Source organism: Tympanuchus pallidicinctus, unplaced genomic scaffold (genome assembly GCF_026119805.1).
Source record: "Tympanuchus pallidicinctus isolate F22 unplaced genomic scaffold, pur_lepc_1.0 scaffold2, whole genome shotgun sequence".
Taxonomy (NCBI): Eukaryota; Metazoa; Chordata; class Aves; order Galliformes; family Phasianidae; genus Tympanuchus; species Tympanuchus pallidicinctus.
In genome coordinates this window covers 7,839,709-7,854,098 of record NW_026294721.1, presented here as the reverse complement: position 1 = coordinate 7,854,098, position 14,390 = coordinate 7,839,709, and the positions used below count along the sequence as shown (strand labels likewise).

The 14,390-nt window shown below is 39.0% G+C and overlaps 1 protein-coding gene across 5 annotated transcripts in view; it reads left to right on the top strand.

Annotated features, from left to right (window-relative positions):
* Positions 1 to 14,390, top strand: part of ZFYVE28 (zinc finger FYVE-type containing 28) — a 145,628-nt gene that overhangs the window by 124,799 nt on the left and 6,439 nt on the right. For 3 of the 5 annotated variants that reach the window (XM_052682003.1, XM_052682001.1, XM_052682005.1), the window contains 3 exons: positions 4,349 to 4,503; positions 5,071 to 5,187; positions 6,870 to 6,974. In XM_052682003.1, the coding sequence (XP_052537963.1) occupies positions 4,349 to 4,503; positions 5,071 to 5,187; positions 6,870 to 6,974 (377 nt within the window). The remainder of the gene's footprint in view (positions 1 to 4,348; positions 4,504 to 5,070; positions 5,188 to 6,869; positions 6,975 to 14,390) is intronic. The other 2 variants (XM_052682004.1, XM_052682002.1) reach the window with 1 other exon arrangement.

The window sequence follows — 14,390 nt, the reverse complement described above, 5'->3', positions numbered from 1 at the left end:
CACTGAATTGTGTGTTAACACTTTTCAGCAAGGCATTTGTAGTGTTGCTCATAAAACTTCTAAATGTTTGAGTTGGGTTGAGTTTGTCTTTCTGGAACTTGATCCCTCCTGAATTTAAGGAATTTAACAATCTTCTGAAATCTGAAAAGTAGTTGTTTAAAATCTTGCATGAGGTCAGAAGCATAGGGGATGGTCTTACTTTCCTTTAAAAACTGCTGATGTAATTGTGCTGTGTTTAGTAGAATAGATACACTGGATTTTCTTTCTCTGCAAGGAGTGACCACCTGGTGCTTATCTACTCTGGTGCATATTTAATGGGTACTTAAGGTACTCAGTGATTTGAAGAGTAAGGCAGAATTCTTTGAGAGATTCTTTTATGTTCTGCATTCAATACAGAACAGATTTTAGGTTTTGTGAACCAAGTACTTGTAAATTTGAAAGGAAGCATCTATGACATGTTACAGACTTCTACTGCCACTGCCTGTTTTTTGGAATATGAAGTATTTAATTTTAGACTGACTTTGAATCTTGTTGGGTTTGACTGCTCAGTTTTAGGCTTTGCTGCTTTTAGTGTTTCTGGATGAGGGTCAGCACTCAGCAGATGGAGCACAAGGCATGCTGGATCACAGCTGGTACCTGGGACGACTGGTCCCTTCTGAAGATATCGGTCATAACTTCTTCTGTTCCGCAGCTCTGCTCCCCACTCTGTGTATTATTACTGCTTAACTTCGCTTTGGAATGTAAAAGCTGTGAAGCGTATTGGTTCCATGGGTGAAAGGTGATTTTGTGCACAACAAATTGCTGGGTTTTGTTTGCTTGTACGTATTTCACTAAATTTCGCAATCAAGTGTTGAGACCAGGCAGCTGTTCTAGAGAGAAAGCTGTGGTGTGCTGAGACAGTCCTGCTGCTCTTACAATGTGATCAATGGAGAGTCATTTAAAATTGCTGTGTAAACGTTAAGTCAGGTGAAAAGCTGCTTTTTTTCTATCTACCAGTTCCTTCATATCTTATAAGCAGATTTATTGTTTGGAATCAACTTTTGACATAATGTCTCCTTTCTTCAGGCATGTTATCTTTGCAGTGTTTTCTCAGAATGAAAAATAAATACATGGTGAGCATTTTTAGAATAAGCATTTCACAGAGGGAATTCTATGCCTGTTTTGTCTCTTTATACACTAACTCCATGGTTAGTGCAGGAGGTTACCTTGAACTGAGAAGGTAGAAAAATAGACAACACATTGCTAGCCACTTGGTACTTAGATATGTTTGTTTGTGCTCTGCAGTGATATATATTTCTGCACATCCTGATGGTAAAACATTCTAAATCTGAGCACAGCCTGACGTTAATGAAATGCTTCCTACACACTTGGTATCACATGAGAGTTTTTATCCAAATTATGCATGTTAGATAAGCCTGGTAGGAATGGCATTCCTCTTAAAGCTATAAAAATAGCGTGAATGAATAATATGGACAAAAGGTAAGCAAAACTCTATAGATCAGAATTTAGGTTTGCTTTCCAAATTGTCAGTTTAAAAATCCAGAGATCTCAAACATTTGCATAGATCCAATTACTGCTGTTTGGAATACTTGGTTGCAAGAGAAGCTGTATATCTGAAGCAGTTATGTTTCTGCTCTTCCTGTGTTTCTGACTGTCTAAAATATTTTCTGACTACCTTCTTTAGGAGTAAGATATATTTTCAAGTAAAGAACAGATGGTCATTAGTCACTCTTTGAGAGTCATTTTTGATCTAAATCTGACTGTGTCATATTGGTAAAAGCAGAGTGAACATTTCTTTCTAATTGTAATGATACTTAGGTCTAGTTTTAAATTATTCTTGAATGTTCACTTTTCACTTGGCAGTGGCACAAGCAATCAAAATATTTTTTTTCCTGAACCTTTTGTGTACAGAAATCAGACTTATGCACAGACCTATACCATACCTATAAATGTATTTTGTGAATGCATGTATATGTTCATACTGACCTTCACTCCACAGTGCCACAGCAATTCTTATGTGCTCTGTGCTGGGGAGTTTTAAGGTGAATCCAAAACAGTCTTGTGATCATAGAATCATAGAATGGCCTGGGCTGAAAAGGACCATGGGACGTAGCCAGCCTTAATGAGGCACCATGCAACACTTGGAGGGAGTCATCCCTGAAGCACCACGTCTGTGCCCTGCAATTTGGGTTTGGCTTAGAGCGGGACTTCCAGGGACACTGCTGTGCTGAGATTAAATATGAGGGATGCTCCAAAAGTAATGCCTCCTATGTTGTTATGCTGGCCTATGACAGCAGAGATGATGTTGGTGATATCTCAGTAGAGCTTGTACTTACCCACCAATATTCCATTGCCATACAACAGGTATAAGACTGATTCTTTAAAAAAATCATAATAATTAAAAAATGGGTGGACCTTATCTGTCCGTGTTAGGAGGCAGACAGAAACCCTTTTGTCTGTTTATGTGAGCATTCCTGCAAACAGAAAATCCTCCAACTCCACTCCGTTGTGAAGCAAGGGTATCATCCTGGTGCTTAGTAAATTTCAGTTCACTCCTTCATAAGCCACATTTTTCCATGACCTTTTCATCATCTTCAACGCAGATCCTTCCACACTGACAGACTTGCTATTGAATATATATATACACATATATATGGATACACGTACATATACAGTATTTTCAATAAATCTAGTCACTCAACCTGCTGAGGGAGCTTTAAACATAAAGCACAGCATCTTTTTACAGGAATTTGCAATTGTTAATAGCAATGGAGACATAAACAGAAATTACTTTCTTTTAAATGTACTCCTTACTCAGTATTTGAAAGAATGGGAAGCCAGCTAAAGTACTCGCACTGCACATTTTCCACTGATATTTCTATCAATAACTGATCTCTAGGATTTATGTGTTTTCGTTTCTGTTTTTACTAGGACTTTTGAGATGCATGGCCTAATAAATTCATTTCTACATTTTAAGGATTATCTATGTGGCTCATGGAGAGAAATTTCAAAATGATACTCCATAAATTTTTTTTTCATAATTATTTTTTTTTCTAAATGCTGCCTATGTCTTATCCTGCAATAACTGTTTGTTATAGGGATGGGATCTGTTACTTGGTGAATGTTACTTGGCTTCAACACTTCATAAAATTTACAGGTTGAGCTCAAAATGCATTAGCAACTATATCCTTCCTCTTACATCCTATTTATGTAGTCAATAATTTTTTTCTATGTTTGTTTTTTTTTTTTCATAGTGGATGTGTGTATAGTAAGTGCTTGAGTTCTGGATAGCTAAGTATGGTTTCAAGTAAAGCATTTTCGTTTTCTTTAGTCACTGATGAGATTACTTTATCTCCAGTATGTGGGGAAATTTTTGTGTTCTTCTGTCTTTCATTGTAATAGAGTGAGAGGGCAGTGTCTCCTTCCGGTCAGCAAAGTGAATCCTTAAGGCTCCGGTGTGATTGCATTCCATGCTATGCTCCCAGTTCAGGGTTTTTTGTTGGCAAAGTGCTACATTTTTCCTAAGTATTTCCTTCTTTAATGTGTTTTGATTTACAAGCAGTTTAGGCAATTCCTGATATTTGAAGAATCTGGATTCCTCCCAGAGCTTTCCTGAAGCCTCAGGTCGTTTCAAGCTTTCCTTTCTTAAGAGGGGTAGTGATGGAAATTGCTAGCAACCATGCATCTGGTTTTGAAAAAGAAGGGTTAAGCCTCTAGTAGACACCTGATGACACATTAATCTCTTTGGAGTTGATGAGCCATTCTCTTGCTGTAGTTTGACATTTAAACAATTTCTACGCCTAGGTATGTAAAGAGACTAACCCCTACTGTGTAAATAGTATTTTGTCACCCATTCCATTTTTTATGTAAGGTTATATTTGGATTGTCTTCTCACTATTCTGAGGTAACATAATTCAGAAATCTTTTTTTCAAATTAACTCCCACATTAATAAATTTCTCATCTGACTTCAGAGCTGACCTTCTTATTTTTAGGCTGACATTCTCCTCTTGCATTTTTGGTAGAGTTATGGTCTCAGGACAGAGCTTTTAGTGGGAGTTAATGTGAAAAATAGTCCTGTGCTTTGAAATAGCTAAGGGAAATGCAATAAAATACAGACAAATGATTTTCTGCTTTAAAGTTTTTTGCAACTATGCCACAGAGTGAAAATCAAACATGATGGTGATTGATTGCATGTTGATTACCTTCAGCAAGAATTTACAGCAATTAGTTCTTGTTTGCTATAGAGTATTGCCTCGGTAATAAATCTTTTAGGATTTGCTAAACGTTCTGATCAACCAAGTGAGGACTTACATTACTCTTCTTTTTTATGCCTTTTTTCTCCAACAGCAGTTTAATGACTAGTTCTTGTTCATCCGATGACATTGATCAGGAAGAAATCCAGCTTGCTTTGCAGGCTGCTAAAATAGCCACCCGAGAAAAGATCAGATCCAGATTCCATGGCAGCAATGATCTTATTCACCGCCTTTTTGTCTGTATCTCAGGTATGAGAATCACAGAGAGTATCCTTTAGTTCTGAATGTAAAAAACACGATTTATTATTGTTATTATTTAAGGTTTATAAAAATATGTTAGAACAGACTAGAGATTGAAACAACAGAATGTTGTATTGTGGATCTTAAGTCTCATAAAAACCTGTGAACTCATGAAGACCAGTGTACGCAGAGATGCAGACCTATTAGACCTATAATGATGAAGGTTTAGGGCGTGCAGTGGATTTGCCTTTGTAATGCTTCCTTTCTCTTTATAATGCCCTATGTCTTTGGGAGAAGAAATAAGATGCAGCTGTTTTATTTTGACACAGGAAGAGTGTCCCCTTTCTGCCAAAAAGACAAGGAAGATGTGTTTCAAATTGCAGCTAACATAAAGGCCAGAACATGGCTTGGCCATTACAAGAAATGAATTTAATTAAATCATCAGTTTTTATTACTGATACGAGCTAATGATCTTTCAAATATAAATACCAGGCCATTACTGGTATCAACAAATGTAGTTTTTTAAGGGGGTTGTAATAGCCTAGTGATGTTTTGTCTTTTTCCTCAAACCCCCAGGAGTTGCTGACCAGCTGCAGACAAACTATGCTAGTGATCTTCGAAGTATCTTGAAGACCTTGTTTGAAGTGATGGCAACCAAACCCGAAACAGAAGACAAGGAAAAGCAGAAGAAAGGTAAGAACCAGATTAAAGCAGCCTCCGTAGTGAATTTCTGCTGGTGGCCCCGTGTGAAAATAGGAACTGTTTGACAAGAATTTCCTTAAAGCCGCGCTGAATTTGGGCTCTGTACAATGTTTTTACCTGAGTTTAAAACAAGTCATGAAAATGGACTTTAAGCAGGATGAAATCACTGGAATTCTGTGTATTGGGAGTATGTGTTAAAGCCAATGTTCAAAGTGGTCAGAATGGATCTGCTTTTTTTCCATATCTCTGTGTATAACAGAACAGGGTTTTTAGCCTATTTGGTCATAATGTGATGTAGGCAATGTTTGGAGTTCACAGATTCAATTTTTGTTTTTATTTTTCCTTGTTCTATTTCACAGTGGATGCATTTTATGTTAGCAAGACAGGTGTCGATTTGTTTGGCGTTTTTGTTTGTTTTTGCTTCTGGATTTTGAATAGCCATAGATGAAAAGCAGAGTATAAGATATGAGAATGCCAGTATGATGCTGGGATCTGGCCTGTCTTATATAAATCACAGGATGCTGAGTTTGTTTTCAAAATAGAAAAAAATAGCCTTTTTTGAATTGTAGGTAATTCAGATAAAGGCGCCAGAACTGAATTATCAGCCACTGCAACACGTTTTTTTATTCTGTTCGTTTTTCCTCTATCACCATTCGGATTATTTCTTTTTCAAAGATTCAAGTCTGCTAATTTACCTAAAAATAACCATGCCATCTCAGTAAAACTGCAATTACCATTGTCCTTGTTGTGATTACACCTGTCAGCATCTAAAGGTAATCAGAGCTCCTTTCTTTCCTTTCTTTCCTCAGGACTGAAAAGTTTTTCTAGTCCCTTCTCCACTTCTCCATGTTTCAATGAGGATTTCTGGTGTTTTGGGTTTTTTTAATTTTTTTTTCCCCTGGAGATTTTATGTAGAACATTGTGTTAAAAGTTGGCTAAATTTAGCAGAAACAACTCCAATGCAACTCAACTATGCAGTGGAGTAGTGCACAAGATGCACGGAAGTCTTCAGTTACTTGCAGCTGAAACTTCCCTGGCGTTTGGTGGTGGTGGGATGTAGGGATGTGAAAAGAGACTGACTTTTCACGGGCAAGAAGGAAAAGGGGGTAGACAGAGGTAGGACAAAAATGAAAGAGGGGAATCAGAGACTACTGAATATTCAAACGAAAATAATGAAGAAACTGAAAGTTTACAGAATTACCACTAGGAAATAAATGGTCGGCAGTGGTACTTAGAATAATTTCCAGTAAATGAACTGTTAGGTTAAAAAAGAAAGCATGTGAACAAAGGTAAGTATAAACGAAATAAGTGAATGAAAGCCAGGAACTCCTGAGGTGATGTTGCTCTTTGTGATCTGTGTGATACACCTAGGGATTCTCTGTTTTTATCTACTTTGTGAAGTATGCAAAGTTAAAAGTTGAGAAATATAGGATACAGCTAAGCTGCTGAAAGTAACAGGACTGTATGTCTTGTAACAATATCTTCAATTGCTCTTGTTGTTTCAAAGAAGGATTCAGGAGATTTTTTAAGTGTGTCAGGGTAAAGAAAGAGCAAGAAGTATAAGAAGCCACATATTGATTCTACTGGTATCTAATCCTCGAAGTCCTAACTTTGGTCTTTTAAGTACAAATTGGAAAAATGTGAATTCAGGTACTTTTTGCTTTGTTTTACAGTTAATCAGGGCTTAAGAAGCGCAGCACTGGAAGACTGTGCTTTATGTCAAGAAAGTATATCATCCTCAGAACTTGCAGCAAAAGCCAGAGATGGGGATTTCGAAGGTACTTTTTTTTTTGTAATTAAAATGAGACAATACTGACATTAAAAAAAAATAAAAATCCATGTTGAAATAGAAAACAAAAACTAAAACAAAAAAGTCTTTTCACGTTTGGTTCTGGGAAGGGAATATAAAATGTTGTCATTATACGGTCTAGAGACAAACTGTATATATACGTCTTCAAGAATTTTTTCTAACTTCCTCATGAAACTCTGTGATCTACAGATTGTCACAGCCATTATGACTGCTTCTGTATCAGTGAAAGAAGGTTCTCCATAGTAAAGACTTTAATACAGCAAGTGACACTACACGTGACAGTTCTCAAACAGCTGTGTAAGTCGTACTGCTGTAAGTAAGGTGGTGCAGCCAAATCGAAGGGCAGCTCTTATGTCCTTAGCTAGATGTGGAGGTTCTATTTTTTTTCCCCAGTAGAAATACTTCTCATATTTTATACACATCTGTGTCTGAGGGAAATGATCAAAATATTATGGTTACTGTTTTCAAACCCTTCGCCATATTACTTCAAAGTAAGGAAAAGTCAGTTCTAGTAAATCTTCTGAGAGTACTTAAATCTCACTGACTGTAAGATTAAGAGTGAAGGGAAATGCATAATAACTGAAATTTGAGACAGGATTCAAGCATTATGAGAGCTCAGAAGTTTCTAGTTTGTGTTTTGAATCGGAGCTGCAGGAGTGCTTAGGAGTCAGTTATGACTGCAGCCTTAGTATGGTAAACACTGTATAAAAATGAATTGAAAGAAGTCAAAGCACTTGCAGTCATAATATAAGAGAAAAAAAATAGATGTATGAGATGGAGCAAGCAGGAAAGCAGCTGGCTTTGATCGTCAGGGCTGAATGATGATTTCATCACTCCAGGAGCTCTGTTATTGTAGAGGTGTTGTCTCTAGTCCGGTGAAAAACACTAGACAACCAGAAATTGTGAAAATATATTTAAACTTCCCTGAAGTTTAGGTATGCAGTAACTTTGCTGTGCTTTGTTCTGTTGTTGTCCATTTGCCCATGTACATCTTTGTTCCTCCAGTCAGTTTTTGATGGATCCTTTTTTCCAGGATGATGTGAGTGATAAGCAACATACATCTCAGCTTGTATGCAGAAGGGGATGACCAACAGTCTAGAAATGTTAGTTCATGTCGTTTGTAATAAAGATCAGAAATCACAGGAAAACAACAACCTTAAAGATTAGATTTGAAAGAAATTATGTATTTATAAGTTATTTTGTGCTTATATAAAACTCACGGGTAGCTTGCTAGCCCTTCTTCTGTAGCTACAGGCTAAAGGACTTCAAATCTAATCTATTTATTTAGAGCAGCAGGGCTAATTTATGTAAAATGCACTGTAGAAAAATTATCGCTTCTGGAGAAAGATGATTTGGGGACAGATAAAGTAAAGAACTATTCAGAATAATTTTAATTGATTTTTCTATTGTGCCATAATTGAGAAAGTGACAGAAGGCTCAGTGAAGAACAAATCTTTAAGCAAAGTATCTGCCATATACAGGCTGACGTGGAAAAGAATGCAAGAGATGATTCACTCCCTACCATTTCGGTTCATTTTCTTTTGTTATGAATCGATGCCTGATGCTCTCAGTATATTTGACTTCCAGAATTGAATGCAAGTTTTTCTGAACTGCAGGGTGCTGAATAACCTTCTCACAGTGGATGTGTATTTCCTTGAAGCAAATTCACTTCCTTCCTATGGCACGTTATTCAGCTTTTAACACCTTTAGCTTATCATGATAAGGTTTTGTGTATGGAGAAGCACGGCTTCTGAACTGAGATGCTGTTTCCAGGAACAGAGAGCATCAGTCTTGATGTTATGACTGCCTGTCTTGGAGGGTGGGAAGGGGGAATCTTCGGTGATCCCAGTAATCCCAGTTATGTACTGGGAGCTCCAATAGCCCTGCAGCACCCAGACAGTGTAAATCAGGTGTGTCCCTGCCCTATGAGAGTGGTAAAACCCACCCTGTAGTTTCAGTAGCATATGTAGATAACTACAGTGGAACTGTAGTAACTGCCAGCAGCTTAGTTTGTAAATAGGATGTGTTTCATGTATGTCTGTGGGACAGAAGCAGAGCCTTGTGGGATAGTCCAAGCCCCTTTTGAAAAAGTAAATTTGAATCCCAGAATCAGCTTGGCTGTCTTGGCACCGTGTTTTGCCATGTTGGCACCTTCTTTGAGTGGGGCCTATAGTCTTAGTCTTGCAGTTACTCTGCTTTTGATACCTGTCCTCATTTGCCAGGAAGGCTTGGGTGAGTGTGAATCCATGTCCTTGCAACATTCTCTGGGAGTCTTACTTGGCTGGTGTGTAAATGCTCGTGCTATTAATAGCTATTAACAGCTACTCTGTGTAAACTAACTTCTTCAGTCTGCTTTGTGATTTAGCATTCAGGTGGGCCAATGGGCAGAACTTTATCAGAAAGAGGCACATAGGCAATTACAGAATCACAGAATGATTGAGCTTGGCAAGGACCTCAGGTCCCTCTGATTCCACCCCTGCTCCAGTAGGGCTGCCTTGAGCAGAGTGCCTAGGCTCATGTCCTGGCTGCTTTTGGAGATCCCCAAGGAAGAGGACCTATAATGTCTTTGAGTCCCTGTGCTAGAGCTCCATCACTCACATAATAAATGTTTCCTGATGTTTTGATGGAACCTCCTTGTGTTTCAGCTTGTGCCTATTGCCTCCTTTCCCGGCATGCAGCACAACTGACAGGAGCCTGGCTTGGTCTTTTTTGCAGCCTCCCTTGAGGTATTTGTGGACATTGGCAAGACTCCACCTAAGCCTCCTCTTCTCCAGGCTGAACAGCCCCAGTTCTCTCAGGCTCTTCTCACACGGAGAGGTGCTTAGTCTTTTCATCATCTTGGTGGTCACCAAGTTGTTCATTCTGGACTATTTCCAGTATGACCAAATCCTTCTTATACTGGGAGGCATTACAAAATGATAGAGGGTGCAAGGAAGCATGGAGATGAGCTCTCTGACTTCCAAACCAGAACAAACCAAGATCTACAAAAAGTGGTACCTGAAGTGGATTGTTTTGTTGCATTTGTGGAAACTGTTAGAAACATCCATCTTGTCCCCTTTCCAGTACATTCCAGACTTCTGTCCTCTCAGGCGCAGGTCACACAGTGTCATTGCTGGCAAAGCTCTTCAGGCTTGTATCTACTACCTATTACTGAGATATTTAGTGATAGCTAATGGGATACAATCTTTGCTGTCTCTAATGCATCCTCCTTGAGATGGATGCAGCAATATTTTAACCTCAGCAGATACCTGCTTTCCTCCCCACCTTGTAACACCTTCCCTCTTACATAATTGTTGCAGGTCACTGTGGAAGCAATAGCCCCTGACATTGTGCTGGGTGATGTTTGGATACATATGAAGTTGTCTGGTGGTTTGGACAACCTTTGCTGCGTTATCAGTGTTCCTTATTTGTTGCAACAAGCCTGTTGGCTGCATCCTTCAGGCTAAAACTGGGCAGTAGGCCACCAACAGGAATACACTGCAGTTGTCATGTAAATGGGTTCAGTGCAAAGTCTGTGATCATTGCACCAATCTATTGACATTACTGCACCAAAATTAATTATATCCATTTTTTTACATAATTTCTACACTTAAAATCTTAATGATTTCAGCAAAAAGTGAAGCAGTTTAGAGCAGATGAGCACATAGGTAAGCTCCTCCCTTCTACCATAATGGCATAATACAAGCATAGGTCAAATTGAGAAAGTCCAGCAAGCTACCTGCCAGGAGAACTCTTTCCAACTATCAAATAAAACTCTTTTACCACAAGTACCAAATGCTTAAGTTTGTATTCAAATAATGTTAATTAATAATAAGCAACAACAAAGCCTAGCAGCCCAAACAAACAAACAAACAAACAAAAAGTGTTAAGACTTTCCTGAAGGTTCCAGCCTCTACTTAGATTATAAAAATGAATCGTCTGGTTTTTTTTGTCATATTTCTCATTCTTACCCTATATAAAACCCACCAGCTGGTCTGGGTCATAAAACAAATATGAATGCTTATTATGAGCCAACTGACATTGGCAAGTGTATAAGAACTGGATCCTGTGACCTCCTGAAGGCTGAAATACAATATACTACAGATTAATTGGCATCCCAAAACAAAAGCATTTTCATTTTCAAAAGTCCAGATGAGCCTGTGGTGTATATATCCATCTTTGCTTTCCTAATGCTCTAGGGTTGGTTTTTGTTGTTGTTGTTGTTGTTTTTGTTTGGTTTGTTTTTTTATTTTGAGGAAGCATATTTATTTATAATTTATAGTTGTAAAAAGCATTCTGTTTTTAAAGAGGGAGAATGCAATATATTTTCCTAGAATATAAGATGAATTCATGCAGTATTCCATAAATGAGTTTTTAATGTAATAAAATATGCTGTGATCATATGATGGAGAAGGTGGCCAGTGGGTACAAAGTGTGTTGTACACAGATCAAATGGTGGTGGCAGCTGCTCAGAAACCAAGCAGGTTGGGTTCTTTGCTAGCAGAAAGGACACCAGGGTGCCTGCTCTGAAGTGATAACAGAAGGGCTGTGTGTCCTGGGGCCTTTTATGGTACTGCCTTTATCCCTCTGCCAGCGATGACCTTGCAGTCTGCACAGGGAGAAGGTTATTGGGAAGTTCTCAAGCTCTGGTGTGGGTCCAGCCAGTCAGATAATAAATTGACCAAGGTGTTTGGGACTGGGAGTGGGCAGCATGAGTCATATAGGGATTAAACATTTGTATTTGAAAATAGAAGAAAATTACATTTCAGTTAACCTACTTAAAGCTTACCCCAACTAGGTCAGGGCCATGTTGCTCCCAGAGACTTAATCTGAAACATAGAAATGTGATATCTTTATGCAATTTGTGTGTCTGGGATCTTGCTTCCAGTCCCAACACAACATTTACTTTGTATTTGCCAGCAGTTTCCCATATATACACAGTAAATTATCTTCTTTGTTCTGATAAGGATTTGTGTGTGTTCCTTTATTTATCAGTATATAAATGTGATGGAACATAAGTCCCTGCTTTCCCTGAAGAAAGGTGAATATTTTAATGTGTCAGTGTCCTGAAGGTTTACAGGCAAGCTAACAAAACAGGTTGTATTCCTGTTCTAGGAACAAGCATGAGGCATTCAGAAATCAAAAGGTTTTCTCAAGGAAAATCAGAAAACATTAGGAAGCTGTTCTCTAGGAAAATACTTTCTGTAGCATCCCACTGCTCTCTGCAGCCATACATTCATTTTCACTCCCCATTCCTCTCCTGCTCATACAGAACTGCCCTGCTCACTGCCACCTGCTTATGACTCCAGCCATAGTCCATGTGCTGTGCCTGCCAGTACAAGTAACTGCTGGTGCCAAATGCTGTTAGCATCTGTTTGCTGCACAACAACACGGTCTTAATCCTCGATCCCTTCCCATCCCATAACTTTCTAGCCAGCCCACTTCTGTCTATGAGCAGCTCCTTGCTGCTCTCCAACCAGCAGCACGAGCACAGTTCAGTAATTTATGGTCCCGAAGCTCAAGTTCTTGTTCACATTGCTGTATGAAGTCACAGAGTCAAGAAAACCTGCCCGTGCTACAGTGTGTGCAGAACCTAATCACCATCAGCCCAGAATTAGCTGTCAACCCTAGCTGAATGCTTCCATTTTTCTTTTGTCCCCTGCATGCCTGTGGCTATGCTATTATTTATAGTGATGACCAGCAACACTTGCTAAATGAAAGAAGTTAAATTGTTGCACAGTTCAGTGGCCAAACAAGTTCTGTCTATATAACTTCTCACTTTTTCCTTTTTTAGCATCCCTGCTTCCATTGCACAAGAGAAGAATTTAGTGTAAAGTTTTCTAAAATAAGGCACTGTTTTATAATCAGCTGAGCACATTCAATTATGCATGCAACACTACGAGATTTCCAATTGTACAGTTTTGAGGTAGCATTGCAGTAATTCAGTGTGACTTCTGTTTTAAAAACTTGCCCGTGATCTCTTATCTTTTCGAATACGATCTCTCTCTGTCAGCACAGTGTGGAACTTGAGACTTCATTGCAGAGGAGATAACACCCCATAACTACCGTGCAACACCAGCTCATTTGTCTCCTCAGTGACTAATTGAGATTTCGATTAGGTTTGAATTTTCTTCACCCTCAAAATACGCATTTTAGTGTTCTGCTGGCATGTGGTATAGATCTACAGTGTCAACTTGATTCTAGTTTTTAGAATCTATGTCAAGAATGTTATTAGAGAAATACTTGCTCCAAATGTGTGTTATTATAATACGTAATTTTTACATAATCACAATCTTTAGGCTTCAGAATATGTTTTATTCTCTGTTCTGAAGACTAGACTAAAAAAAGAAAAAAAAGAAAAAGAGGGGAGGGGTGCAAAGGAAGAACAGAACATTCTGGGAGAAATCCAGAAGTTGGCTGTTCTGGTTGTTGGTAGCTGTTACAAAGGGCTCCCAGTGATGGTTAGTTAGCCCACGGAATGAGTTGCTGATCACACACCTGTCCAGAGAAGATACAGCATGTTGTGGTCAGGATTGTGTTCTATCAGAGCTCTGCAGGGACAAAGTGCCAAGCTGTGCCCCCAGCTCCCTCGCTTTGTGCAGAGTTTCCATCCTAAGGAAGCCGTTTGAGAAAGCTGCTCTTGGAGCTAGCCAGCCTGTACCTCTGTTTTCTCCCTCACCTCCTCCCGCCCCAATTTTCATCAAATAATATTCTTGAAGCAGAAAATTATTTTTAATTGAAAAATTTCAAGCCAGCTGTAATCAACACTGAATCTACTGAGCAAGGGAAAAGATTTCTGTGGTACAATTGCCTCCAAGGAATCTTACATAAAAGTTGGAGTCTACCCAGAATGATATGTGGAAAATTGAATGTCATAAGGGACAAAAAGGTTTGTTTCACCATGGAAGCTGAAGTGAGAGGTGAAGTGATGTCACCCCAAATCTTAGCTTTTTGTACTTAAAACTGAATTTACCATGGACCACAATTCCTGCATTCATTGAGAGAACTGCAGCAAGGCAGCCTGACCTTTCTTGCAGCTGTGAGGACAATGCACGTTGATGGCTACAGAGGTGTGACTTTCACAGGCTGCAGGAACAGCCCTCCTAAGGATGGTTGGTAAACGTGTATTCAGGGTTATGCATGATGTGCTCTAAAGTCTATTATGCGTCAATCTGGAAGGAACTTCCAGATGGAGTTCTGCATGAGGGGTATTTCGTAAAAACAGAAGATGAGGGATCCTCTGAGCTGTCAGGCACTGCAGTAAGCTTATGGCTCTGCAGGGAGTCAGGGTATGCTTACTTTCTAATGTGTTTGTTTTCTTTCAGTCTACAGATTTGATAGATGAAGGCAACTTGCAGGCTCCAACATCTCTGGGGATATTTTCTGCCCACCTCACCCAGTCTCT